We start from the raw sequence: 27,429 nt of genomic DNA on the forward strand, positions 1-27,429 counted from the left end.
GCTCTCAAGTCGGCTTCGTTGTTGCTCAGTTTGGTGTCGACGGTGGTTCAACCAAGAACTGGCCTCGATATGCATCGTGCTTTGTGAGATGGATTAGTCTCAGCTCACGTCCAGAACCGCTTCTTAATGTCAAGCGGCAGAGACGGCCGCGGCGTCTCCTGTGGCGTGAACACCTTCAGCGACCTCGACTGTTGAGTGCAGATGCCGATGGCGTGCCGGTCTGCAGTGCCGCTCGTGATTTCCCTCAGCATCTGGAGCGCCGAGACGAGCTTCTGCAGGTTCTCCTGCGACCTCTCCTCGAATGCCATGAGGCGACGCCAGGAGTTGATGACATGGACGTTCGTGAAGGCGTTCAGGCTGTGAAGACTCTTGATGAGGTACTAAATACTCAGTGCACGAGTGTATGTTAGTAATGAGACAGACGCTGTGGGCATTCATGAGTGAACGCGCTGGCTAGTACGCAGAAGCAAAGGGGGAGAGGCAGGTCGAGTCTCCTTACGGGGGTCCTTCCCAGCCACATCTGCTGGGTCTTGGTGTCACTATCTTGGAAGTCGGTCTTCGTGATGAGCTCCGCAGTATGTGCACTCAGGGTCCCACCCCCCTTGCGGAGGAGCGTCAAGGGCCGCAAGCTAGGAGGCTTTTTGGAGGCTGCCTCCTCGAACTTGTCACCATCGTCGCCGTTGCCGTTGTTCTCGTCGTTCAGCAAGGACTGGAACAAACGTCTCTCGGCATCGGACTGCATGGAGATCTGCTGCTCGTGCGCAGCCTGCACCTGTTCGTGTTGAATTGAGGTCATCAGGTTCTGCTCCGTCTGGGGCAGCCTCCAGTTGGGGCTCGCCCAGGAAGGCTCTAATTCTGTGAAGGCGGCGTCGACCTCCATGAGGACGAGACAGCGGAGGGGGCCGAGGTTGTAGAGGATGGCACGGTGGTGGGAGCCGGCCTCGCTCATGTCTGTAGTGTGGCGTGTGAAGTGCTCCTCGAAGAGTCTTCCGTAATTGTTGCGGTGCGACTCGTGGAGGACAGGCCATTTAGGAGTGACGAGGAGGGAGTTGCGGATCATAGAGAGCTCCAGACGGTAGGGTTTGGAGCAGCGTCCTCGGGCCACTCGCAGCAAGTGTGAGAGATTACTCCTGTTGATGATGACATCCACATCATCAAGCTTCAGCCCTGGCCTCATGACCTCGATGGCACGAAACATGGCCTGGAACGGCGACTCGGGCATATACGCCGTATTAAAATCCCGACAGCTGCTCAGCCTTCTGTTTGGCGCGAAAGACAACGGGAGCTCATGGAAAACGACGCCTGGCGCCTCGCCCGGGACGAAGATCTGTGGTGTCTGTCTTGCCAACGATGGCAGCAACCTTATTCTCCCCTCTCGATTCTTCATCCTGGCCAGCCTCGGGTCTCTTGGTGCTGGCGCTGGTGGCAGCCTCCAGTTGTAGCTGCACGCAAGTTCGAAGCCCCCCGCGCTCGTGACCCTCCCTGCATACGGCTTGGTCGTGGTTTCGTCCACGGCGCCCAGCTGCCTGCCTAGGTTGGCTGTCATCCATGAGTATCTGACAGGGTCAATGCCCAGCATGCGCAGGCGGCGCTGGGTGAGGTGGGAGAGCTTGTTGATACCGGCACGACCATGTTTGGACCATGGTGTGGACGACATATTAGGGGGGGGGGGGAGGAGGAGGAAGGGTCCGACTAAGCTCGACGAGATCAAGTCGTCTCTCAGACATATGTATGTATATCAAGTGGTCATGATGCTGATATCCATCTGAACGGCTTTCGATTCAAAGTGTCGACGAAAAGGCAGTCTGGAGGCCTTGATTATGAGAACGATTGTTCGTGTCTTAAATTTATACAAAAGAAAGAAAAGAAAAATACAACCAGTATGTGTGACTAGGTGAGTATATTAGATGAATAAAATTCGAGACCGTGGAAGTGAAGTGATGGTGGTGGTGGTGGTGGTGGTGGAAAAATTCTTTGGAAAGGGGAAGCCAGGGTTGGGGTCAGGACCGGTTCAAGCACCTGTTCAATATTACGTGTAAAGAACTACAATGCTTACTTGTAATAATAGCCGAGACTTGAACATGATTTCAAACTTTGGAACGTAAATAAAAATATATAAATAGCATGTTCGTTCTTGGATGTCGGGATTGAAGGGTATATGCATCATTTACTATATGTATCTTCTGTCTGACCCTCTTTTGAGCCGACAAGAAACCAAAAAAACCAGCAAGACATCAACATTGTCCAAGAAGGCCACACACACACACACACACACACACACACACAAAAGAGGAAGAAGAAAAAAGAAGAGGTCCATCTCCAACCAAAAACCAGCTCCAGTCCCAAGATGAACCACACAAGATGATACACGCGCACACATACGAGAGAAGGGGAGTCTGAATAGAGAAGGCGGATGGATGGACGACAGGAAGAACTCCCAACACACCGTTGAACTCCGAGCCCAGGATTGAAAAAGTGTCAAAACAACAGCAGCAGAAGCAGCGGCAGCAGCAGAAGCAGCAACAACAACGACAATATGGCCTTGATATCTCAGCAGAGAGCCTCGACATCATCGAACCATCACGTCAGCAGCTGCCCTGCTGCCCCCCCCCCCCCCCGGCGTACAGATTTACCGCCAGTGGTCCGCGCCATAGCCCCCATTGGGGTTGGAGAAGCTCCTCTGCGGGTGGGTCTCGAAGCCGTCGTCATGTATCTGCGAGTTGGGGTTCGAGAAGCTGCGGTTGGGAACACCAGGCAGGGGCGCGGTGGGGGGCATGCCAGGCGGTGGGCTGTGCATGCCGCCGAAGCCATTGTTGTCGATGGGCGAGAAGCTGTCCGAGTAAGGATCGTGCGTGTTGTAGCCGTTGGGCGTGCCCGGCGGCGACGCAGCGGCAGGGCCGTTCCGCAGCAAAGGTCTCGCCGCCGCGGCGCTCATGCCCGCCGCGCCCCCAGCCGTCATGCTCATGGACCCAAACTTCTCGTGGTTGGGCTCGCTGTAGTCCGGAACCTGCACCTCGCGCGTGGCGATGCCCGTCTTGGCGTCATACTCGGGCTGGGCCTCGGAGAATCCGTCCGGGTTGATGCCCCTGGCCTTGTAGCCTTCCATCTCCAGGCGCTCGTCCTCCATCTTCTGCGCCGCCATCTTGGCCTCCATGGTGCCCCTCTTGCGCTGGCGGATGCAGTAGAAGCCGGCATAGGCCACAAGACCGAGCGCGGCGGCTCCGCTGCAGGCGAAGATGGCCGACTTGCTGCCTGTCGAGAGGTTGTTGAACTTTTCCGACAGGCTCTCGGTGGGCGCCGCGGTCAGGGTCTCTTCGGCCGTGGAGTTCTTGTCGGTGCTGTGGGTGGTGGAGAGATGATTTGTTAGTTAAAAAATAAAAAATAAAAAGGTACTAAAGGGTAAGAGAACAAGAAGAGAGGAAGGGTTGCTTACTTGAGCATCTCAATACTGGCCCAAGTGCCGCTGTTGTCGGTGTAGTTGTAAGCCGTACCCCGGCCGTAGTCGGTGACCTTGACGCTCTGAACAGCCATGGTGTAGGGTCCATTGCTGTAGTCGGTCTCGCCGCCAGCCCACTCGATGGTACCCTCGGCGTTGTCTGGGTCGCCACCGGCCCAGGGACCAATGTACACCCTCATGGGGGTCTGCGGGTAGCTGTGTGTGTTGTTGGCCTCCTCGGGGGTCAGGGAGCGCTTGAGCTCGCCGTCAATGTACCACTGGAGGCTGCTGTTGGTCCAGTCGACGGTGTAGTTGTGGAAGGCGTCGAGGGTGCCTCCCGAGACTTCAAAGTCGGTCTCCCAGGTGATGTTGTTGAGACCCTTGCCAAAGTAGTTGGTCTGGACGGCAGTGCCGTTGCCGCCAACAAACTCGAGGTCAATCTCGTCGAGGTCGTCGGACAGCAGCATGACGGACGAAATAATGCCCTGGCCAGGAGCCGCCTTCATCCAGATCTCGACACGACCACCAAAGATGTAGAACTCGGAGCGGATGGTCGGGGAGTCGCCCTTCTCGGAGATGGTGAAGTTGGCACCGTCGTCGGTCCAGGTGATGGCGTCTGAGGAGGCAGTGATGGTCCACATGGAACTCGAGGGTGCACTCGAGGTGTTGAAGACCCATTCGTGCTCGGTGGAGAAGGCCGGGTCGGTGGGACAACCTGTGCCGTTGGTGACGGGGTTACAGGAGCTGCTCGTCTGCGCGACGACGTGCTGCACCGCGCCCAGCAGGAGGGCAGCAGGCAGCACGAAGGCACGGGAGGACAACATGGTGCAAGGTAACAAGAAGAGGTCAAGGCACAACTCGAGTCGGGTTTGGATCGATTTCCTTTTTGTCGAATGTCGCACAGGCTGGCACGGCCAGATATGCGAAGTCGTGGAGGGACCGACGAATACTAAGACAGGAAAAGAAGAAAAAAAAGAACGAGAAGACAGAAAAAAGACTCTAGGAGACCAGATGGATGAAGGGTCGGTGCTGAGCTCGAAGGCCCAAGATCCCAAGGATGACGACGAGCCTGAGAACAGCAAGTAGACGGTTGGACGACACCGATATCCCCACCAAACGGCTGATGTGTTTGCTCGTCCTGCTACCGTAATTCAGTCGAGATGAACCCCGATAGACAAGAAGAACAATGCGGGGGAGGGAAAGAGAGAAGGAGTGACAAGTGTTGACTCGGAGGCCAACCAAAAGGAATGTGTGTATACCCAATGGGTAAAGTTTAGGGAGCGTGGGTGACCGAAAGTCTGTCGTGGTCGGGGGAACGTGATGGTGATGAGGATGGACAGGAGAGACTTTGACTGGGATCCTGGAGAGGGAGCGACAAGAAAAAGAGGAGCAGAGGAGAGAAGGGGGGGGGGGGGTTGGAAAGGGAACGGAAAATCGGTAGAGAAACAGAAGGATGATAAAAAAGGACCCACACCGCACGAGGGTTCCAATGGGCAGGGCAGGGCAGGGGAAAGAAGAAAAGAAGACCAGACAGAAAAAGGGAAAAGGCAGCGAAAATGAAAAGGAAGAAGGGTGAAAAAGGGGTTACATCGTGAGTTAGCTCACAAGCTCAACCACAAGCACAGGCAGAGTATAGAAATATGCTTAGGACTATAGTTGATACAAATGCAGTAGACTAAACTCCACTCCACTGACTACGCTGAACTGAACAGTAAGTATCTTTCTCGCCTTATCTGGTGTTGCTTTTCTGTCGTCATAATACAAGATCCGGTGTGGTGGGAGGGATTCTCGTCTGGTTTGAGTATGGCCAAGTGAATCGGCAAAGACAGAGAGAAAGGAGTGCACAGAGAGACAAGAGAGCAACCAACTCCTCTTTTTGCCATCTCTCGCCTCCCTGCGTCGGAAGTAATTTGCCTCTGGCCTGTCACGAAGTCAGGTCAAGCCGTATCGACGTATCAGAACGAAGCGCCCGAGATTTGATAGAGACTCGGGCGCCTCACAGGCCAGACAAGCCTCCCTCTTTGGGCCTAGACCCACGCTGGGGACCCGTTATACCCGCCCGTTGAAACCACATGGAGGAGAGAGGAACCCCCCCCCCCCTCTTCAAGCGGACCCCACGCACCGTCCACAGCCCAAAGTCTAACCAACGAAAAGATACACAGCTCGGACGGAGATAGACCCCCCCCCCAAGCCAAGTGAGAGAAGGGGAAGAAGGGTGAGAGGGGTAGGGGAGGGAGGGATTGAGAGAGATAAAGAGAGAGAGAAGGTAGGGAAATCTTCAAGGGTCCCTCCGTTAGTGTGTTACACACTGGAGAATCAATATGGTCTGGAGACGCAGTAATGCAGGAACACGTTCTGATTTCCAGGGCTGATGCTAGATCCCTGGGTCACCCCCCCCCCCCCCACCTCCTGTCTTTGCCCCTGCGCTATCACTCACCTTTTCTCTACCCCTAGTGCCGCCCTTGCTTTACCCCTGCCCCATCCCTGCAGATCTCTTCACCCAGCTCCCTGTCCCCCAGCAGGGATTGCGGCTCTGACGGATGCCAAGCCTCATCTTTTAGCCGATAGTCCCCAGACGCTAGTCCAGAACGGTACTAGATGGCGGGACGACCCACCAAGCACTGTACTGTTCCTGGCCTTTCACCCTTTGTCCTTTACTTGGCCACAAGCTCGGGAGTCGGTATGGGCCACGAGATTACCATCACGATGACTACTTACTTATCCACATCTGCTCAATATACCTTCGTATGGATCTTTGAAATTCCCTCATATCATCTTGTTCGTATTTTCTCTCTTCTCTCTCCTCTTTGCCAGAATTCATCACGATAGTTTGCTGGACCATTATTTCAAACCGCCCCCTTCGATCCCGACTCAGCCGTGCCGAATTCCGCCTGCTTGTTGTCTTCAAAGTACTTACACAGTTCAGATTTGAAAGACCTGAAGACCGTTTCCAACCCAGGGTGGCGATTATTTTTGGATTCTTCAATTTCCCTGGAGAGGGACTTTTGGCGGGATGATGGGTGGCGGATGGGAGATCATCAGGATCGACTGCTCATCTGCTGTCTCTTGGGATGGGCCCAAGCACGCCCGTTGTTATTTACAACTGTCGTTGTGGTCCATGCACGCACGCCTCTGGTTTATAGAGGACGAAAGGAATAATACCAGCAAGTCTTGGACCTTGATGTCAAATCAAAAATTCCTGGCAGGTCGGGCTATGTCTGTGGCAAACAATGCCAGCTTCCGAGACATCTTCAAGACTTTGATCCGGATCCCTTTTTGCGCGACAGTGATTGTAGGCTGCCCGGCCATACCCGAATGATGATCCACTACCAGAGATGCTGTTCAGACGACTTGTGCAGGATCCCAGATTCTCCCTTCCTGCTGTTTCTGCCCGTTATCCGTCTGCATTACATAACATCAACTTGCCCGATCACAACAGTAAAAATTACAATCTCGGCGGCTCTCAAGGACAACAAGGGGTGACATCGATGACTCTGGGATAACAGCAGAGAGCAAGACAGGGAAAAGAAAAGGTTCATGGGACTCGAGCCTCAGTTGCAACATAGAACGGAGCAGTTGCATCTTGAATATCTGGACACAGCTAACGGCTGGTGGCAGAACTCCCCCAGTGTCCTATTTCCATGTTCGTTGCCATAGCCCGGCGCCATGGTCCGAGGTTGTGTCATTGTACCCCGTAGTCTTATTTGCGGCGGCGGTTATTGATGGCAAAGAGTAACAGCCACCTTGAATGATGTTTCGGGGACTGCTCTCCGCCTACGGATGGCTGCTTATACGATGTTGAGGCGTCCGAATAGTTCCCCTCAAGTGACCCTGTACCATTGTCTGCCTCTCTCTCTCTCTCTCTCTCTCTCTCTCTCTCTCTGGCTGGCTGGGCTTGAGCTGTGGTATGACCTCTGGTCATGATCTAGCAGGGACGACAAACTGGTAACGGTGCTACTACGCGGTATCTTCAGAGGGTTCCAACTATAAAAGCACTGACCTACTTCGTACCTTTGATGGCGGGCGTCAGGTTCTGAGGCAGCATCCTCGCCCATCCTGAACCATTACTACGCCCGCTCTACACACTATCTTGAGCAGCATCAGGATTCATGTTGCCTGCTGCCCCTGCACAAGAATCTCGTCTCTTGAACACGCCACCTTGATCTCCCAACCTGACAAGCCGAGGGAAGGGGTTACTCACCTAGTCTCCCCCAACCCCCCCTTTTAAGAATGCGCGTCCAGTATTTGGGTCTCTGCCTCACCAGCGTCCTCGGTGCATCGATGAGAGATGGGTCCAGCGACAGTCTCACTTCGTGCTCCAGACCTCTCGAGGCTGGCTCCCAGACAGTATCCGCCCTGGCTGAGGCCTACGCCGCCCTCATAGGAAACTACACGGCCGCCCTCGCCCAGAGTTTCCTCGCAGACAACTTCACCGACACGTCGGACAGCATCAACGCCCTCGCAGGCTTCCCCCTTGGGTCTGTGACCTTCTCTTCCAAGCAGGCCTTCATGGACAGCCAGGCGAGCCAGCCTGGGATCCCTCTCGTTGTCACCGCCACCAGCGCCGTTGGCTGTGACACGCTCGTCCTCCGCTGGACGCAGACTTTTGGTGCAGACAACCTGCCTGTTGCGGGCATCAGTGTCTTGTCCTTTGTGTGTGAAGAGGAGGAGGAGGATGGGGGTCAGTGGAGGCTGAAGACGCTGGAGACTGAATTCAACAGCCTAGTGTATTATCGAGATATGGGAGGGAGGTAGTAGTCCCGTCTTGTGATGGAGGGTTTTGTTTTGGGGATGGGTGGTCCGGTCTGAGTCAGACTGACTGTGTGTTACTGAAGAATTGGGGGGGGGGGGGCGGCCCGAAGATAGTTCATGCAAGCAGCGGAACCTGCCGAGGGCACAGAAAGAGGGCAAACCATAAGCAATAGGCTTCCTTGGCTGACGCAGTGACGGGACGAATTCATTTGAAGTTTCGCGTTGTGGCCTGTCGTGCCCTGGGGCCGATCATGTAAACATGACACACGAGGAGAAAGACCCCGTCACCCCAAGTCATGTTGTAGTCAAAGATGAGGATTCAGAAACAGGATTGTTTCCCTTGTCATTGCAGCTCCTCATCCTTCTCGTTGACATGGCACTCACTGACTAGACCCAAGTTGAGTCCTCGCCACAACCAATTCTAAGTATGACTACAGACAAGAACCCCCACCTTCTCTCTATCCGCCCAACATCATCCATCCCATGAGAGGGGGAAGATTTTGGTCACATGAAGCCCAACAAGTAGTGCGTAACGCAATAAATCATTTCCCCTTATATCCATGACTCTGTGTTCTGCGGACCTTCGCGAAGCAACAAGAGGATCCTTTTTCCACCCCCGTGTTCTCAGGTTGGCGGCCCGTGCATTTTTTTTTATTTACGACGGAGGATAGTTACTATGGTAAACCCCTCGGAGCTGATGTCCTAAAACGGCGACATCTCCGTCATGAGTGCCACTATTTTATCGACATGGGTTTGCGGGCCCTGGGAGACCCCCACATGATACATTCGCCAATCTCCACCGCCATCGGTATTCTCGTTTTGACCACCTCGACTATAAAAAACCCTTGGGAAAGAACAGACGACGGACTGAACAGACGAAACTGTTTCGATTTTGACGTGGCTGGGAGAAAGAAACCAAAACCAAAAGAAAAGAAGGCAAAGGAAAGAAACAGGAGAAGAGTGAGAGACCGAGAAAAGACAAACGAAAAAGCACAGTCAGCACTCAGATCTGAGGGCTAATACCTTTGATATCTACCATATCTCAAGAGTCTTTCATCACTCCTTACAATGGTGAGAATGGAGAAACCCTCATTCTAAGGATGCCCCATGCCTCATGGCACTCTGAGAGTTTTCAAGAGGCTGGGAGAGAAAGCTGACCGACGTACAACACGACTACAACAGGCTACGGGCAGACAGCTGAGCGCCGAGGAGATTGCCATCTTCCGTGACTGCTTCAATGAATACGTGAGTGTTCCCAGAAATGGACTCTGAGAGGAGGTGGACTTGAATCAGCGGCTAAATTCTATGCACAGGATCAAGATCGAGGTGGCAACATCTCCGCCGAGGAGTTCGGCCGCGTGATGCGGAAGACGAACCCGTCCATCACCGACGACGAGGTCGCCAAGATCATCAAGGAGGTCGACCTGGACGGTGACGGCACCATCAACTTTGATGGTAAGAATGTGAAACTGCTTCATTTCAGACAGCAGCTTGTTCCCCCCGCCCCCCTTTTGTGTCCTCACATACCAGACGATCAGTTGAAGCCGCCCCCCCCCCCCCCGGCTCCTTTCCACCCTTCTCTCGTCCTGCACGAACAGCCGAGATAATAACAAAGACTGACCCACCCAACAGAATTCATCACAATGATGACCGGCCAGCCATACAAGTCTCCCGAGCCGGCTGCCGCCGCCGTCACCACCACCACCACGGAGGAAGAGACCAAGACCGAGGGTACGCCCCCAGGCACTACCGCCGCACTAAAGTCACCCACGAGCGCCGGCGCCGGCGCCGTGCGGGGCCTCAGCACCATGTCGGCCCGGCTGCAGCGTCAACGGCTTGCTAACCAGGTGTACAAGGACGCGTGGGCGGCAACTGATCCCACCCTCAAGGCATCCCTCTCCCGGGACGAGCTGGCTGCGGTCGCCGCCAGGGCGGGGCTGAGCGTGACCGGCGCGGACCTGGAGGAGCTGGTTGATCCTGCGGAGGGGGAGGGCGCGAGGATTACTTGTAAGTTTTCTGTGTGTGACCTGTTAAGAAGAAGAAGAAGAAGAAGAAGAAGAAACAATATTTCAGATGTTGTGTTTTGTTTGCTGACTTTTTTTTTCTCTCTTTCTTTTCTCTCAATGTAGACGAGAGGTTCCTCGATTTTGCGAAGAGACAGGAGGTGGATGATATCTTGAGTGGATACGAGGAGGAGTAAATTAAATAGTGGTTCAGCCATCAAGATAGGTCAAACAGAAGAAAGCAAAGAAGGTGCCAGCCTGAATTGATATAGTAAAATCTGTGTGCTGTTTCTTTCATTTCGGTCACAGGACCAGTAGTTGGTGCTTGCTTTTGATCGTGATTAGTTGCACAAAGTCGCCTTGCACAAAGTCACCTTAAGACTTGCGCTATACGTTACTTGGTAGCTACAGGGCCAAAGGTAGGGATGGCAGAAATGATCCGTCTTTTCAATCATGTAAGCGTGCTGCATTATCGGTAGTTTCCTCCTTTCTCTCTCTTTTCGTGGCTCTCAAAAGCATGGATCTTTCTTTGATCTTTCAGATATCACTATTTGAGATATGATATTCCTCGTAAAGTTGGTCTTTCTGCATGAACAAAGGCGACCGAGTGAGAGTCTTCTCAAGAAAATGACAATAAGTCATTAAATACCATTCTGTCTCCTGCCCCAAGCTGGCGTCAGTCAAGGGCACACACTTTCTCAATAAAAGGTACATGTATAAACAAATGTACCACCCAATGCTTGACCACAAGACACTTGAATTTCTTCAACAGCAACGAAACGTTTTCTAAACATGATTACATTTGCAACTATCCAAAAAAAAAAAAAAAAAAATAATGATCAAGATGAAGCCAGCCCGGGTATCATCAATTCAAAGTCAACGCGCGCAAGGCACCGGAGAGAAGGATTTGCAGATGCTCGCCTCAAGTTTCTTCTTCTCTTCTTTTTTTTTTTTTGTCTCTGATTTATTCTATTCCAGGTCTTGTGTGTAGTTAGTAGATAGGCGGGTTGCTCCCTACTCTCCATTCATGCTACAGGCTGGGTCAGGTCGACGAGGATCTTGACGTGGTTATCCTTGTCCTCGATCAGAGTCTTGAAGCCTTCATCTGCGACCTTGTCCATGGCGACCTTCTTGGTGATCATGCCTTCGGGATTCATCTTTCCAGAAGCGATGGCCTCAATGACCGCCTCGAAGTCGCCGTGAACGTATGTAGCAACTATGATGGATTTGTCAGTACTATGTTTCTTTTTTATCTTTTGCCTTTTGCTTGTGTTTTTTCTCTCCGCCCCCCCCCCCTCTCCCTTAGGAATTGAGGGGTTTATGTGTGGAGTATCAATGACTTACCTCCCATATAAGCACGCTCGCGAAAAACAATATCGTTCATGTTCAAGGTGGCCCTCTTCCCCCAGACAGCCACATTGACCAGCGTGCCCCTGGCCTTGATGGCCTTGAAAGCCGAGTCGACAGCGACCTGCACACCCGCACAGTCGAACCCGACGTCGGCGCCCAGGCCACCCGTCAGTTTCTCGACCTCAGCCACGACGTCGGTGCTGGTCGGGTCAATGACGTGGTGGGCACCAAACTGCGTGGCGAACTCGCGTCGGCGCCTGGCAACCTCGGAGACGATGATGTTCTTGCAGCCCCTGGTGACGAGGGCCTGGATGACAGAGAGGCCGATGGGCCCACCGCCCAGGACGAGAGCGGTGTCACCCTCCTTGAAAGGCGAAATGTCGACCGAGTGCCAGCCGACGGCGAGGGGCTCGACCAGGGCACCGACCTCGAGGGAGATGTTATCGGGCAGCGGCTTGACAGCCACAGCTGGGGCGAGGGTGGTCTCCTGCATGCCGCCGCCCCAGCCTGACAGGCCCAGGAAGCCGTTGCCATCGCAGCAGTTGACCAGGCCGCGCTTGCAGGACCGGCAGCTGTCGTCCCAGAGTGTGGGCTGCACGCACACCTTGTCGCCAGGCTTGACGTGGGTGACGCCCTCGCCCACCTCCTCGATGACGCCCGAAAACTCGTGGCCTATGGTGAGGGGGAGCGTCTCTCCTGTGATGGGGTGCGGGTGGCCTGGCGTGGGGATGAGGTTCGCCCCGCCAACGTACTCGTGCAGGTCGGTTCCGCAGATGCCGCAAAACTTGGGCGCGAGACGGACCCAGCCTGGCTTGACGGCAGTCGGGGCGGGAATCTTTTCCAGGCGGATATCTCGCTGGCCGTAATATCGCACAGCGTTGATAGTAGTGTTGTTTGTGGTTGCAGTGTCCGACATGATTATTTGAAAAGGGCAATGATGATGTTGTGAAGTGTTGGGGTCGTGATTTGTGTGTATGATTTGTGTTCAAGGAAACCAAGGATGATGATGATGATGATGACGATGATGACGTGGGTGTTAATAACTTTCAACAAAGTCAAAGTGTGGGTGCACCTTGAAGGAGGGGAAAGGATAAAAACGAAGCTATTGAGCCGGGAAGGGGGCGAGGGCTCTATATACCTTTGGCAACAAGTACCGTCCTCCTCCTCCTCACTCCAAAAGGGCCCCAAGGAGTGATGAGACACATACACATACACGCACACCCACTCACGTATCGTGCTGTCAGTATCTGTCTGGTGATGACCATTTTCGTACCTTACCCGGGAGGGCTTAGGAGGACAAGTCTATGGTGTGACGCAGGTATCGCAACCCACCATGCACAAGTGGCTCGATGAGGTGAGGTCCAGGTGAGGTCCATCTCTCTTCCCCCCCCCCCTCTCTCTCCGTTTCTTGTCATTTCCATTCTTATATCCAAGTCATCTCTTCTACGGATGAATTATCACGGGCAATATATGGTTGGACAGAGCTGATGCTGGCCACCCTATTCACCTTGTCGAATCGATCAGAAAGAACATTCTTTTTCCGTTGTCTGGTTCCATTGAATAAACCTTCCATCAGCCTACAAGGCAATGATCAACAGATAAATGAATGGGGCGGGGGACGAAATACCACATGCACCCCGCATGCTGATCGGTCCAAGGCAGGTGGGGAAGACAAGGTCACAGTATGGAGGGCAGTTGCAATACATTAAGTAAGTACTTGGAGTACATACAAACAACATGCATAATACATGTACTGACTACGGCACTGAGCAGTCGAGCCAAGTACTCCTCACCTCCGCACTCAGAAATAATCATGGCTCCTCCCTTGGACAATAACGGATGCAGCGACTTGAGGCCGTTTTCCAATCCATGTCAGCCCGCAAGTGAGGGGCAATGGATAAGCAAGTACATAACAGGTGCAGCCTAGACCTTCGCTTGGAGTTTAATGAGTTCACAATTTTTCCATTACGGCACAATACCAAAGGCCGAAAAGTGGCAAGGAAAAAAAGAAAATTGGATAATTAAATAAATCATGAATTCATAAAAGCAAACTATTCCACAGTCATGTACAAAATCTGTACAGTTGCAGACTGTGTGTGTAGAGAGACTTGCCCAGATCTAGAAGACCTCACTGGGTTGCCTGCGAGTCTTTGGAAGCCATCGTTTCGATTCGAGGAAAAATTCCACCACAGAAAAAAGCCACCATACAAAAGAGTCCCACAGTCTTTTTTCTTCAAAAGCCCCAGTGCACTTCTACGGAGCGGAGGCCAGAACGGCCTATACCTCTTTCTGACAGGTTGCTGCGCCCCACGTCCTGAGGTGATTCAGAAGGAAGGATGGAAAGACAAAACCAACGGAGCGCCAAATACAGTTGATTGATTCTGGCACTTTTGCTACTTGGTTCCCAGAACTGCGGTTCTCGGCTGGGCCCGCTACACCGTCGCTAGCACGTACCCCTTTCCTTGACACGCTTGGCTTTGAATCGCATTGAAACCTCTGGTTTCGTCGTCCAACTGCCTCTGTCTTCCTAAGTCTATTTGGCAGACTGCCTGCATTAAGGAGTGAATTCTTTAGTCCTGATGCAAAGTCGCCCTCACACCCAGTTTCCAGCCACTTTGCCGGTCAATTATTCCAGTTCAATCTGGTATCTTTTACTGACAGAGACTTCTTTGCATATGCAAATGGGCATTTGCCCTAATTAACCACGCACTGCCCCCTTCCTGTTTTTTTTCTTTTCTTTCCTTCCTTCTTCTTCTCATTCTCATAGGTGTATAGGAGAGACGTGTAGTAGGTGATGCGGTCGGTGTTAATGGGCATCAATTACTATCTCACTGGTGTCGTCCGTGTCGCTACGTATATCCCATCATCGCTTTGATGAGGATCTGTGGAGAGATGTCTAAGGTGCAGTGAGTGCTGTGGCACTGGCGGCCATAATTCTTCCACAGCATCATAGTGGGCAACATGATTGTTTTTGATTGGAAAGGGAGAGAACAAGAAAAATATAGACATGACACTGAATAAAGGGTGGAGGAGGTCAGCCGAGAGAGGGTAGATGAAAAAGGACCAGCTCAAGAGGCGTATTGTTGTAGGTTTTGATTTGGAGGCGCAGTTATAAGAAAATATCACGGTCGATAAACTATTTGTATCCAGACTGTTCACCACTAATGTATGATATCATCTGGGCCAACCAATGCCGGATTGTTACAAAGCTCCAGGAGAGTGGCCATCTCTGATGATATGAAGCCAGCCAGCCAGCGTGATGACCACCAAAGACAAGACCTATCAATGCCCACGTATCAGCTGCAGGTTGAGAGTACTCATGTATTACTCCCCGACAGCAGAGACAGGCCGATCATTTCTAGTCGCCAGTATGATGGCGACAGGCCACTCCACCATGACTTGACCCCCAGCCGACCTCACCATGCTCTCCAACTGCATCCACTCGGCTGTGCCCCACGTTTGCTGGCCAAACCCCATCTGAGAGCTCTCCAGAAACCCTTTGAGCCACGCCGCGTCCGCCGCGCGCCGCCAGCTCGCGTCGCGGACAGAACTTTGCGTGTCAGTGGCCCCGACACGGTTCGGCGCCGGCTGCCAGCACTTTGGATCCTCGTCAATGAAGCAGAACGGCCGCCCGTCATTATCGCCTTCCACGTTGACCAGAATCCGCTTCGCCCCAGTCTCAAACAGCTCTGTGGGCAGCGGGACAGAGTCAAGCCCCGCCATGGCTGCGGCCATGCCATTCACGGCGGCAGGGAATAGGCGCCCCTCGCGGAGTAGCCGCAGCGACTCTTTGCTGGTGACTCGGTACCACAGGCACTCGAGGGCCGGCCGGCCCGGGAAGCGCAGTCTGAAACCGTACGTCGCGGCCGCCAGTGTGCCGCCCGGTTTGAGCATGTGGGCGATTGAGCGGATGGCCTCTGGGGTGTTGAAGTAGTGGAAGGCCATGCCCACAGTGACGAGATCGACAGAGGAAGGGGGGATCGAGGCGTGGACAGTCTCGGCTGGGCTCTGGATGAATTCGAACTTGGGTGAAACAGTCGTCGAGGTGAGGCTTCTTTTCGCTGATTGGACATTGGCTGACCCGGCATCACTCACAACAACATGGTCGAAGAGAGGATGGAGGCTCATAGATAGGGTGCCAGGACCTGAAACGGACAGAAATCATAAGTAACGTATCAACCGCTTGCAGAGAATAAAAACACAAAACAACAACATGATGGTCTCTTGGCTTACCAGCACCGACATCGTGGAGGCAATGAAACTTGCCGCCGTGCTCACGATGATAGTCCAGCCACATCTCAAGCATGGATTGTGGATATCGAGGACGAAAGAGATGATATTCGTCCCAGTCGAGATTCTTGAAAGCAAAGGGATACTTGACCTCCTTTCTGCCGTCTCCAGACTCTGATGCCTCGTGTGCATCCTCGAGAGCTGTTCGAGGGAGCTCTGGATCGTAATTGCCCATTGTAGGATTAATTTAGACGACTTGGTATCAACCACGTACACTTGCCTCGATGGGCGGTTGTAATGGATTTGTGGGATTCTTGGGGCAGTGGCTGCGAGATCTTTAGAAGATGGTAGTATAAAGAAGGGGGGCTTGATGGGTAGTTAATCAATCACCGTGGCTGGTAGCAACTGGTGGTATTTGTTTGGACTGTTGGTTGGCTGGATGGATGGATGGCTGAACGGATGGATGGATTATTAGCTGTGACTGAAATCTACTAATCGGCGACCGATTATGTGGGCAACGTTGCGATGAGACATTGATATTTATACGTATATAGTGTACACCTGAGTTCTAGCCCACAAGATGGGACCACGCGCGTACAGCCTACAATTTCAACCCATCTTCCATAATAATACGGGTCTCTTCATTCACATGCCAAACGTGCTTTCCCAACTTTCAACCCGGGTTCAAGTCCAGTTCAGGGCGTGGTTTCCCATTCGAGTGCTATGGTACTTTCTTCCCCAACGAGGGAAAGCACGACCTTTGACCGTCACTTCTCTGGCCCTCATGACATGGAAAAGGCGAAGAAGACGAAGAAGAAGAAGACGGTAGAGAAAACAAGAAAAGCACACGCACACACACACCTCATGTGAAAAAGAAACCGCCCTAAACCCTGTCGTCATCATCCAGCCCATCTGATCTGATTATCTGCACTGCACTGCACTACATAGAGTAGGCCTTCCGAGGGGCCGCGTGAAGCCCAAGAACCCGACAGGCATCGGCGGACACTTGGGAAGTAGTCCATGGGAACCAGTCGAAACATGTTCCATTATTGGCTGTCAAACGGCGCCTCCGTGTTAATGCCAAGCTGTTGATGCCAGCGGAATCTGTCCGCGAGCGCGGCAAGGGGCCCGCTGTAATACGGGGTACAACAAGTTCAGTGCTACGATGTATCCCAGCGGGCCAACGCAGGATCGAGGAAAAAGCACTGCTGCCGCAGACTGGGGCTAAATGAAGGACCCCCCCAAGGGTGAGACCGCAACCCTGAACCCTCTCTCCTTCGAACCCCGTACCTAGAGCTTCTGCAGTGTGACGCCAACATGCTTAGCGAGATCTCATGCTGTGTTGGGAGGTTTTTCTCATCTGGAAGGGGGGAAGCGACGGGCGTCCTGAGACAAGTGGACTGGTGGTTGTGTTCTTGGTCGTCTGGTGACGTTCCGTCCTGGGGCTATTATCTGATGGCTCCGGACCAACTCGCCTTGCCTGGCAATTTTAGGCCAGATAGAAAAGAACTTGATCTGGGCGCTAGAACCTGGACTTAGCCAGGTCCCCTCCTCCACTAGAATAAACGCGCAGACCCAAACGGGAGATGACTCTACTCATACCATAGTACATACTACTTCCTCCTGCGCAATGACAAACCGTTCCGCTCCCCTCCCCTTCTTCTCACCCTTCCATCGGGTCAGAGTTCCACACCCACCACCTACTTTCGCCGATGGTGGTGTAATGCAGCCGTACCATACCGTACAAGGACTTGGACATCCTCCATCCTCCCTCTCGCTAATCTGGCGTGGTCCCGGTTCTCCGGTCTGGTGCGCCACGCCCGCTGCTGTACCCACAGGAACAGTAGATTTGGGCTCTAGACAAGCCTATGAGTGAGCCTGTTCGTCACGCTTGGACAAGCCTGCGCCTTCCTGGTTCGACTTCTCGAGGTTTCGCTGTGGTCGGACGTGCAACGTCTTGCGCCCCGACCTGTTGGCCGATTCAGCAAGCATGAGGAACAAGCATTCAAAATGTGATACGTCACATAAATGTCATTGTCATTTCATTCACACTGGCCAACATCGGCACCGCATTGTTGTCTCTTTCTTTCTCTTACACCGCTTCAAAGCAGATCTGGGAAGTTGTGGTTATATAAGAGGGGGTATATCTTGTGGAGAAACCCAGATAGCGGAAACCTTCCGTTCTCTTGCCCTTTTGTGTATTCTCGCCAGGATCCAAACCCCGGAAGTAGGTTGCAATAGAAAAATTTGCCCAAATACCATGCAGGACTGTCCCTCCTGTCCAATGAATTCCCATGATGCCACCCAGACGGGCATCAGACAGTTTCGATGTACCTCTTCATCTCCCTGGTAAAGAGAGAAGAAGGAAGAAAAAAATCCGAGTCAGCACCGCAAAACAGACAGCGTGTAAGAAAAGTGCTGGCAGCACATGACTAAGGGGGAGGGGGGGGGTGGGCTTGAGGATGGATACTACTCACCAATCGGTCACGGCCTCATCCCATTGGCGGATCTCATGATCTCTGGTGCCTCCAAAGTGATCTACGAACTCGTCTCCAAAGACCTCCCTCGCAATGCTCTCCTTCCTGGTAAAGCGGTCGACCGCCTCGCGCAGGCTCTTGGCCAGCCTCTGACCCTGATCAGACGCACCACCAACGTCCTCGCCCTTTCCAAGCGGTGGGCAGGGAATCTCCAGTTTCTTCTCGATACCCCGAATCCCGAGGGCTAGGATGGCGGAGAAGACGAAGAATGGATTCGCGTCGGCGCCGGGCACGCGAACCTCGAAGCGGGTCGCCCCCGGCTTGGCGGTGGGCGGGGCGATGATGCGGATGGACGCAGCCCTGTGCTCCAGTCCCCAGGACACGGTGACGGGCGCCCAGAAGTTCTCCACCAGGCGCTTGTAGCTGTTGATGGTGGGGGCAAACAGCGGCATGATGTCCGGGAGGCCCTCGAGGAGGCCAGCCAGAAAGTGCCGACCGATATCAGAGAGGTGGGCAATGTCGGCCCAAGGGGCAGAGGCGTCGGGGGTGTCCCGGAAGAGGAGATTCTTGCCTGCCTTGTCGACCAGCGACACGTGCATGTGGCCAGAGTTGCCGGGCAGGCCCTGCTTGGGCTTTGCCATGAAGCAAGGCGTGATCGCGTACTTTGTGGCAACGGACTTGACGACATACTTAAAGAGACTGGCGCGATCGGCCATGCCTCGAACCTCGCCGAACTCGAGGGCAGCCTCGTAGACACCAGGGCCGCTCTCGGTGTGCCAGCCCTCGATGTTGCAGTTGAACGCCTCGCAGGTGTTGAAGATGTCGTAGTAATAGTCCTTGTTATGGACAGGTCTGATCAGGCTGTAGCCGAACATGCCCTCTGTCAGTGCGGGGAGAGAGTGGGTGGTGTTGTCCCTGAGGTAAGGGGCGGCAGAGGTGTTGCCCTCGGGGTTCTTGAACTGGTAAAATTCATACTCGGCTGTAGGGAAGGGAAGGGAAGGCAGAAAAAAAGCACAGAAATTAGCCCTCTGTTGAACGTGTGGCGAGATGTAACCCCAGGATGGAAACATACCTCCTGCCATGGCGCCCCAGCCGTTGGCCTCGAGCTTGTCAACTTGTCTCTTGAGCAGTTGGCGGGGACATGCGCTCAGGGGCTCATTGGTGTCTGGGTCGTAGAAGGAGACGAGGAAAAAGGGCATATTGTCCTCCCATGGTATCCTGCGGAACGTTGCCAGGTCCGGGATGGCGATAAGGTCCCTGTAGCCGTTCTCCTTGTTGCTGATGCCGAGCTCGCGGAAGTAGGTCTGGTCGTGCATGTCCCAGCCGAAGATGACAGAGCAGAAGCCAAAGCCAGCCTTGGCGACGGAGAGGAACTTCTTCTTGGAGACAAGCTTGCCGCGCAGGATACCGTCAACGTCGACGCCGGCGAGCTTCACGCTGTTGTCGTCCGCAAGGATGGAGGGCAGAGACTCGACGGTGATGTCCTCAGGATGAGGGGAGGGCTTCTTGAAAGAAGCCATGGTGGATTAATCGGGCGAGGCAGGTACGCGTTGCAGAGGCAATTCGTCGTATCAGATAAATTCACGTCTCTCTCGTCTTGCGTCTTGTCTGTTTCGTGGTCACACTCTTTTCTAAATGGTTGGGTAGGGCAGGCCGCGAGAAACGAAAGAGGGGAAAATAAAGATGAATAAAAAAGACAAATACGAATGATAATGCTACTCAATCTTGGAATCTGCAGCTCAAGACAAAACAAGAGTACAGCAGAGCACAAGTAGATAAGTACACGAGTAAGGAGCCGATAGGTGGAGGATGAGGTCGTCGCGATCTGCGTAGGGCTGCCGGTGTAGGAACCGTGCAGGAAGAGGTGGTGGGGTCGGGGGGGTGGGAAGGGACGGGGGATAGTTTTCAAGAGAGATAGGCAGCCACAGTCAACTATAAAAGCCACCTCAGTACTTTGCGTATCAAATCCTGTGAGGTCATACTGGATGGCGGGGCTAGCCCTGGCCCAGACGCTTGGTCGTGCCCCCCTGACGCCACCATATTTTGTGTGTGTGTTGCTATGAGGGCTTACCGCTAATGCTCCCTACACACGCACTGCAGCTTCTCACAAAGCTACCCCTCATTCTCCAATGCCCCGCAGCCAAAAAGGGCCATAGCTGAAAGCCAGGGGTGCTGAAGTCGCTTATCTTTCCATGTTCTATCTATGTACTTTCTGAAGTGAACAAAACAAGAAAAGTGAAGGAATCACAACACCACTACTGATGAAGGAGAAAAATGAAAGAGAAAGAAAAGAGAAAAACCGGAAAGACAAAAAAGAGGGTCGTCTTCCGTCTCTGAATGATATCTTTTTCAGGGCACCAGATTCCATGACTACTATGTACCTGCGCTGTAGATCGATACTTCTTTATCAGCAGCGAGTCAAGCTCCGAAACCGATTAGGACCTCGCTCCCCAGCCGTGTGTGTACTATGTACCTAAGTACTTCCCATGCAGGGTCTCTGCACTGCACTGATAAGAAAATAATACGTCGGTGTTTACTGGCCAGCAGTCGTATGGATCGGAGCAGCTACCGAGAACAACAGCAGGAATCGACCAAGATCAATTGACTCGTTGTGTACGGCCTATCAGGATCTTTTTGCACTGTACCTTTGTAATTCCATAGACATAATCTCGAGTACTATGGGTACTCGCACCACAGCAGGTCCTGTGTCACTAAACTTAGTAAGGTAGCACCACAGCCGCCGATTCTCGGAGGAAAGACTCACGAAGGAACGCTCAGAGCAATGACCACGCGCAGAGCTGGATCGCTGCATCCGTCCCGGGCTCCATGACTAAACGTGCTGCCGTCGATGATTTTATTCCTTTGCCCCTCCATGGAGATACGACTCAAGCCTTGCGTGCTCTGTGCCATAGTATAAACATCTCGACACCACCAATTGCTCTTGTGTAACCCGATCTTCAACACTCGATACCTTCCTCTTCTTTCTTTTCTTTCCTCCTAATTTCCCCTCCTCCTCTTAGCTACCAGCTCACCGCCTTTTATCCTCCCCTCCCCTAATATACGCAGCGGGCGACATCAACTCGGCAACCCTTCTACATCTTACGACATCAAACAATTACACAATGGGCTCTGCGGGACGTCTGGCTGGCAAGAATGCCGTCGTTACCGGTGCTGCTGGGTGAGTCGAGCTCCATTCGCTCTCGAAGAGTGAAGCTCCCTTCTCCTCCAGCCCCCAGCTTGGGACCAATTTGCTCACGATAATATTCCCCCCACCAGTGGCATCGGTCTGGAGACCTCGATCCTCTTCGCTAAGGAGGGCGCCAACCTCCTGATGGCCGACATCTCCGCCCCCGCTCTCGAAAAGGCCAAGGCCAAGCTCCTGCAGCTCGTTCCCGACGCCAAGGTAAACACCACCCTGTGCGATGTCTCCAAGGAGGCCCAGGTGCAGGCCATGGTCGAGTCCCTGGACTCCGCTGGCGGCCTGGACGTCATCTTCAACAACGCCGGCATCATGCACGCCAAGGACGACGACGCCGTCGGCACACCCGAGAACATCTGGGACCTGACCATGGATATCAACGTCAAGGGTGTCTGGTTCGGCTCCAAGCACGCCATTCTGGCCCTGCGCCGTCACAAGAAGACCAAGGGCTCTATCATCAACACTGCCTCTGTCGTCGCCCTCGTCGGCAGCGCCACCCCGCAGCTGGCCTATACCGCCTCCAAGGGTGCTGTGCTCGCCCTCACCCGCGAGTTGGCTATGGTGCACGCTCGCGAGGGCTTCCGTTTCAACAGCTTGTGCCCCGCGCCCCTCAACACACCGCTGCTGCAGGACTGGCTTGGCGACGACCAGCCCAAGAGGCTCCGCCGCGAGATCCACTTCCCCTCCGGTCGTTTTGGCGAGGCTATCGAGCAGGCCCACGCCGTTCTCTTCCTTGCCAGTGACGAGAGCAGCTTCGTTAATGGTCATGTGCGTAACCACCCCCCCCCCCCCACCACACCAGCGCTGTGGTGTCCCTTGATTTATTGGTGTTTTTTTTCCTGCTACGTCGCGACATGAAAGCTGACCTGATGATGCAACAGGATATGGTGGTCGATGGTGGTATGACCAAGGCTTACGTGACCCCCGAGGGCCCCGCGTCTCAGGCTCCTGTGAACAACGCCCTCAAGGACTCGCTGGACGCTTAGACGGCGGTGATTCCTGGACGGGGTGCTCGTGGCAGTCACAGACTTTGTGTGTACAGAGGATTTTGTTTGTAAAATCCTATGCCCGCGCCACTATAGAGAAGATTTCTTAGAAAGGGTGGTCTATTGGTGTTCTTGGCTGGGATTTGTCAGAAAACGATCTGGTATTTGGTGTTCGATGGGTTGCGCTTTTGATTTTGTTGACAGGCTCTAAACCACATAGATGAAGCACCCGTCCCCCGTCCCCCTCCACTTCAAGGAAGCACACTGCAAATGCTCTTTTACTCTGTCCAGAGGGTCCTCTTCAGTTGTATGAGGGCTTCCTCCATCATCACCAGCTTGCTCGTCCGAAATGGCTTTTCATCACAAATTTGGTTCGTGTTGTCGGTCGTATGTACTTTGACGAATATTTGAGGTGACATGATCGATATGATTTTGACTTAATTCTTTTCCTTTTCCGTCTTTAGAATTGGCCTTCCGTGTTGCCCTCGCCCATACTCTTGCTCCCCGAGCTCCCGCTCTGGATGGCCCCGACGATGCCGTCCATGTAGCTTGCGCCGCTCCACTTCTGGTGGGTCAACACCTCGACTCCGAGCTCCTTCTCCCTCCTCTGCACCAGGTTGACGTAGGCCAGCATGCCGTCATTCTTGAACTCCTTGGACAGCTGGTTCGTGATGGTGGCGGTGCTGTGCAGGCCGGCCAGCGAGATCAGCTGGATCACGAAGCCTTCTCTCGCGATGTCCCAGATGAACGACTTGAGCGTCTCCTCGGTGAATCCGTGGGACATCCAGTTGAAGGAAGGGCTGAGGTTGTAGACCAGGCCCTTGCCCGGGTGGGCGGAACGGACGGCACGGCCGAGCTTGGTGCACACGTCGACGTTCGGGTCGCCCGTCTCAACCCACAGCAGGTCGGCATAGGGCCCGAAAGCGATAGACCGCTTAGTGGCCGCCTCCATGCCGGCCTTGTAGTGGTAGAAGCCCTCCCGGGTGCGCGGGATGTCCCAGCTGAAGTATACCTCCTTGCCACCCGGCGTGAGGCTGGCAGCCAGCGCCCTCCGGTTCGCCAGGCCCATGTCGCGATCCTCTGCCACCTGTCGCCTGTACGCCTCGACAATCGCCTCCGAGGCACCCTCGGCCTGCAGATGGGCCAGCGCGGCCTCGTCAAACGTCACCAGCTTCGTCTGCTTGACCCACGCCGCCTCGAAAGCGTCTATCTCGGGGCCCGAGGCCCCTCGCTTTTCCATCTCCTGCAGCGTCTCGGCGAGGGGCTTGATGTCGGGATCTGTGACGCCCAGGATAAACTCGTGGTCGCGCACGTCGATGGAGCTGCTCAGCAGCCTGCCGCTTTCCGAGTCGGTGCGGGCGATGACGAGGGTCTCGACGCCCATGAGGTCCCACTGGAAGCGGGCGGCGACCAGGCGGTTGATGTGCTCGCCGACGGGGACGAGGACCTTGCCAGCCAGATGGCCACACTTCTTGCCTCCGTGCAGCTGGTCCTCGAAGTGGACGGCAGCTGCGCCGTTCTCCGCGAAGAGCTTGGCCAGCTTGAGGACGGCGGTCAGTCCGCCGTGGCCAGTGTCGCCGTCGGCCACGATGGGTCTGAAATAGTCGACGTAGGGTGTCTTAGCACGGTCGGCGGGGGAAAGCTTTCTGCGCAGGTCCCACTGTTTGCGATCGTGCATGGACTGCGCCTTGAACATGCGCTGGACCTGGTTGGGGACGGTATTGTAAGGATAGTCGCCAAAGTCTGGGGAGACCTCGTTGGTGGGAGTTAGGGTGGACGAGCAGGCCCAGCCGGAGAGGTAGAGAACTTCCTGATGGGGTGCCTGCTGGGTCATCTGGACGGGATCGATGGCGCCCACTGCCAGGAAGGAAGAGCTGCGGTCAGCAACTACAGCGGAGGAACATGGAGGTTGGAAGGGAAAAGGAAGAGGAGGCTCATACTTGTGTGTAGAGGCTCGCCCTTGCTCAACCTCTCCTGGATCAGATTCCACAGCTTCCTCGCCATGACAGAGCTGGGATAGGACTGCTGGAGAGAGCCCCTCTTGGAGACGATGTCTGCGGCGGTGTAGGGCCTCTTGATGCCAGCATATCTCGGAGTGGCCCACCACGCCTCGACATCCTTGATCTGCTGTTCATATAGCGTGTCTTCATATGAGCCTGATTTACTCGACTCCGGTAGGAGCTGGAAGGAGTCGGAGGGTAAAGAGGCAGCCAGTGGAGGCGTGTCCCCAGGAAGAGTAGAAGACGAGGGCATTCTGTGAGTCGGTGTAGTGGAGAGCTGACGGACAGGCAGCAGCAGTGAAGGCGCCTGGCATCTCGGTGTGGAAGTTGGTATTAACAGCCTCGAATGTGCCCTGCCACGTACGGACCATGGGACCGACAGCGATGCCGGTATCCTCCGCAACATCTTTTGTGTATGTGTACAAATTCAGGCTCAGATATAATCGTTTGCTTCTCGTTCAAAATAACGTTAGGATGGGGTCTTTGTTTGCAATGTAGTATTTATTAGAAGTGGATGTGATCTGGGACATGAGACTTGAGATTGTAAAGCTGGAGAGTAATTGCTTAGAGGCGACAGGCCGCAGAGAGCCGAGGGAAACCCCAACGGATGCCCACTCAAGGCCAAAGCTACCACTGTCGCCGATTCGGTACCGGGCTCAAGGGCCTCTAGAGGGCACCCGGGCCAAGGGGGATTGAGGGGCGTTTGGGGTGGGAGTTGGGGGTCGTGGAGTGGTGGTTCAGTTCATGGTGCGGGGTAAGACAGGCTACCCCCTGGCAGATAGAGAGTGCCATGGTACTCAAGCTGTAGTTACACTGAACGGGTTCCCTCGGTTGATCGGTAATGGTGTATACTTATTCACGAGTGGCACCGTAGACTGTATAGAATCACAGGCCACAGGGCTCATCACCACACAATAGCTGGCCCGAGGATACTTTTGTTCCCAAGGTGGATCTACTGTACATACAATCATCCACCATCATTACCACCACCCCTCCTTCTTCCTGTCCTTCTTATCCCACACCTCTCCGGATCGTGTCGACGTTACCTCATTCTCCGCTGCTGAGCCCCTCTTTTGTCTACGATTCCCGAGAAGGTCTGATCGGGATCATTCCCTACAATTGAGACTTGCAGAGTCGCAGAGAGAAACGACGACCAGATTTACGGGAGAGGTAATCAACAGATAGTACAAACATCATGGCCACCAGGTTATATGGCTCCACCAGAGCCATTGGCTCTTTGAGGGCAGAGGTAAAGTGAACATCCGGCCACTCATCCATAGACCATGGCTATCATCAGGTTTAGCACTCGCACTTGACCAGCCTGCTGACAATAGGCCCTCGCTTTCACCAACGTACAGCTCCTGAAAGTCCGTCCGTCTTCTCGATCAGCCACGGCTAGGCTCGCGGCCGCCTCGTTCACAAGAGCATACTCTTCCTCCTCCGAACCAGACCTCAAGGCCACCCTCAAAGAGATCATCCCGGCCAAGAGGGAACTCCTCAAAAAGGTCAAGGCCCGCAGCTCTGCCGTCCTCAGCGAGGTCAAGGTCGAGAATGCCCTTGGTGGCATGCGTGGCCTCAAGGCCATGGTCTGGGAGGGCTCCGTCTTGGATCCCAATGAGGGCATCCGCTTCCACGGCCGCACCATCAAGGACTGCCAGCAGGAGCTGCCCAAGGGCAAGACGGGCACCGAGATGCTGCCCGAGGCCATGTTCTGGCTTCTCCTGACCGGCCAGGTCCCCTCCACGGCCCAGGTCCGCGTCCTATCCCGCCAGCTTGCAGAGCAGGCACAGCTGCCCGCCTTTGTCGGCAAAATGCTCGACGACTTCCCCAAGGATCTGCACCCCATGACGCAGTTCGCCATCGCCGTCGCCGCCCTCAACTATACCTCCAAGTTCGCCAAGGCCTACGAGAAGGGTCTTAACAAGGCCGACTACTGGGAGCCCACCTTTGACGACTCCATCAGCCTGCTCGCCAAGCTGCCCACCATCGCCGCCAAGATCTACCAGAACTCGTACAGGGGCGGCGGTGCCCTCCCTGCCGAGGTTGACCTCGAGCAGGACTGGTCTTATAACTTCGCTGCCATGCTGGGCAAAGGCGGCAAGGAAAACGAGAACTTCCAGGACCTATTGCGCCTGTACCTTGCCCTGCACGGCGACCATGAGGGCGGCAACGTCTCGGCCCACACAACCCATCTCGTGGGAAGTGCCCTGAGCGATCCCTTCCTGAGCTACAGCGCCGGCTTGCAGGGTCTTGCAGGTCCTCTTCATGGGTAAGTCTGCTGCTGCTTCTGCTTCTTTTCAGGTTCCATGCTGAACAGGTGGTCTCTTTTCTCAAGCCTTGCGGCACAAGAAGTGCTGCGCTGGATCATCCAGATGAAGGATGCCATACCCTCCTCCTACAGCGATCAGGATGTTCACGATTACCTCTGGTCCACCCTCAATTCCGGTCGTGTCGTGCCCGGCTACGGCCACGCGGTTCTTCGAAAACCCGATCCGCGGTTCGAGGCCCTCATGGACTACGCCGCTACACGGCCCGAAATCGCCCAAGACCCTGTGTTCCAGCTCGTCAAGAAGAACAGCGAGATCGCCCCTGAGGTGCTCAAGGAGCACGGCAAGACAAAGAACCCGTACCCGAACGTCGACTCCAGCAGTGGTGTCCTCTTCCACCACTACGGCTTCACGGAGACCCTCTACTACACTGCCACCTTTGGCGTGTCGAGAGGCCTGGGTCCTCTTGCACAGCTGATCTGGGATCGGGCTCTGGGTCTGCCCATTGAGCGGCCCAAGAGCATTAACCTGCAGGGCATTCTGGACCAGGTCGGGAGTTCCTGAGGCACCACTTGCCTGACACCAGAAGGAGGGGAATGATGAAATTAAGACCTAAGACGATGAATGGCTTTGAAGAAAAGGTTATTTTTATTTGATTGCAGGATAGATAGAAGCATTGTTGTCTTGGGAGAAATTTTAACATTGATGGTCCAACAGATTGCTTTGGGG

At 54.2% G+C, this 27,429-nt stretch overlaps 9 protein-coding genes across 9 annotated transcripts; 4 read left to right on the forward strand and 5 right to left on the reverse strand.

Annotated features, from left to right (window-relative positions):
* Positions 1-104: 104 nt before the first annotated feature.
* On the reverse strand, positions 105-1,657 carry M406DRAFT_70321 (uncharacterized protein; the record flags this gene model as incomplete). The annotated part of the gene is made up of 2 exons (XM_040925342.1): positions 105-380; positions 500-1,657. The coding sequence occupies 2 exons, from the start codon at positions 1,655-1,657 to the stop codon at positions 105-107; spliced, it is 1,434 nt and encodes a 477-aa protein (XP_040776142.1).
* Positions 1,658-2,629: 972 nt separating this feature from the next.
* Positions 2,630-4,504, reverse strand: M406DRAFT_346912 (concanavalin A-like lectin/glucanase; the record flags this gene model as incomplete). The annotated part of the gene is made up of 3 exons (XM_040922230.1): positions 4,095-4,504; positions 3,434-4,052; positions 2,630-3,338 (listed from the first exon to the last, which is right to left on the reverse strand). The coding sequence occupies exons 1-3, from the start codon at positions 4,258-4,260 to the stop codon at positions 2,630-2,632; spliced, it is 1,494 nt and encodes a 497-aa protein (XP_040776143.1). The 5' UTR covers positions 4,261-4,504.
* A 3,288-nt stretch (positions 4,505-7,792) lies between these two features.
* M406DRAFT_243610 (uncharacterized protein) lies at positions 7,793-8,185 on the forward strand (the record flags this gene model as incomplete). The annotated part of the gene is made up of 1 exon (XM_040916224.1): positions 7,793-8,185. A coding segment is annotated over one exon (393 nt), but the record flags the coding sequence as incomplete, so codon positions are not given.
* A 1,071-nt stretch (positions 8,186-9,256) lies between these two features.
* On the forward strand, positions 9,257-10,388 carry M406DRAFT_331492 (EF-hand; the record flags this gene model as incomplete). The annotated part of the gene is made up of 5 exons (XM_040920637.1): positions 9,257-9,259; positions 9,371-9,433; positions 9,502-9,643; positions 9,821-10,195; positions 10,318-10,388. 5 exons carry the CDS (start codon positions 9,257-9,259, stop codon positions 10,386-10,388), a joined length of 654 nt encoding a protein of 217 aa, XP_040776145.1.
* A 592-nt stretch (positions 10,389-10,980) lies between these two features.
* Positions 10,981-12,595, reverse strand: M406DRAFT_278936 (GroES-like protein). The gene is made up of 2 exons (XM_040918364.1): positions 11,536-12,595; positions 10,981-11,407 (listed from the first exon to the last, which is right to left on the reverse strand). The coding sequence occupies exons 1-2, from the start codon at positions 12,455-12,457 to the stop codon at positions 11,217-11,219; spliced, it is 1,113 nt and encodes a 370-aa protein (XP_040776146.1). The 5' UTR covers positions 12,458-12,595; the 3' UTR covers positions 10,981-11,216.
* Positions 12,596-14,865: 2,270 nt separating this feature from the next.
* M406DRAFT_70317 (uncharacterized protein) lies at positions 14,866-16,006 on the reverse strand (the record flags this gene model as incomplete). Its single annotated transcript, XM_040925341.1, has 2 exons — positions 14,866-15,686; positions 15,775-16,006. 2 exons carry the CDS (start codon positions 16,004-16,006, stop codon positions 14,866-14,868), a joined length of 1,053 nt encoding a protein of 350 aa, XP_040776147.1.
* A 1,881-nt stretch (positions 16,007-17,887) lies between these two features.
* On the reverse strand, positions 17,888-19,768 carry M406DRAFT_292516 (glutamine synthetase/guanido kinase; the record flags this gene model as incomplete). The annotated part of the gene is made up of 3 exons (XM_040919034.1): positions 17,888-18,117; positions 18,249-19,227; positions 19,321-19,768. The coding sequence occupies 3 exons, from the start codon at positions 19,766-19,768 to the stop codon at positions 18,087-18,089; spliced, it is 1,458 nt and encodes a 485-aa protein (XP_040776148.1). The 3' UTR covers positions 17,888-18,086.
* A 1,430-nt stretch (positions 19,769-21,198) lies between these two features.
* On the forward strand, positions 21,199-23,335 carry M406DRAFT_322936 (uncharacterized protein). The gene is made up of 3 exons (XM_040919714.1): positions 21,199-21,426; positions 21,525-22,215; positions 22,329-23,335. The coding sequence occupies exons 1-3, from the start codon at positions 21,371-21,373 to the stop codon at positions 22,431-22,433; spliced, it is 852 nt and encodes a 283-aa protein (XP_040776149.1). The 5' UTR covers positions 21,199-21,370; the 3' UTR covers positions 22,434-23,335.
* A 2,293-nt stretch (positions 23,336-25,628) lies between these two features.
* Positions 25,629-27,404, forward strand: M406DRAFT_346917 (citrate synthase; the record flags this gene model as incomplete). Its single annotated transcript, XM_040922231.1, has 3 exons — positions 25,629-25,687; positions 25,833-26,702; positions 26,769-27,404. 3 exons carry the CDS (start codon positions 25,629-25,631, stop codon positions 27,262-27,264), a joined length of 1,425 nt encoding a protein of 474 aa, XP_040776150.1. The 3' UTR covers positions 27,265-27,404.
* Positions 27,405-27,429: the final 25 nt, after the last annotated feature.

Source organism: Cryphonectria parasitica (genome assembly GCF_011745365.1).
Source record: "Cryphonectria parasitica EP155 unplaced genomic scaffold M406scaffold_5, whole genome shotgun sequence".
Taxonomy (NCBI): Eukaryota; Fungi; Ascomycota; class Sordariomycetes; order Diaporthales; family Cryphonectriaceae; genus Cryphonectria; species Cryphonectria parasitica.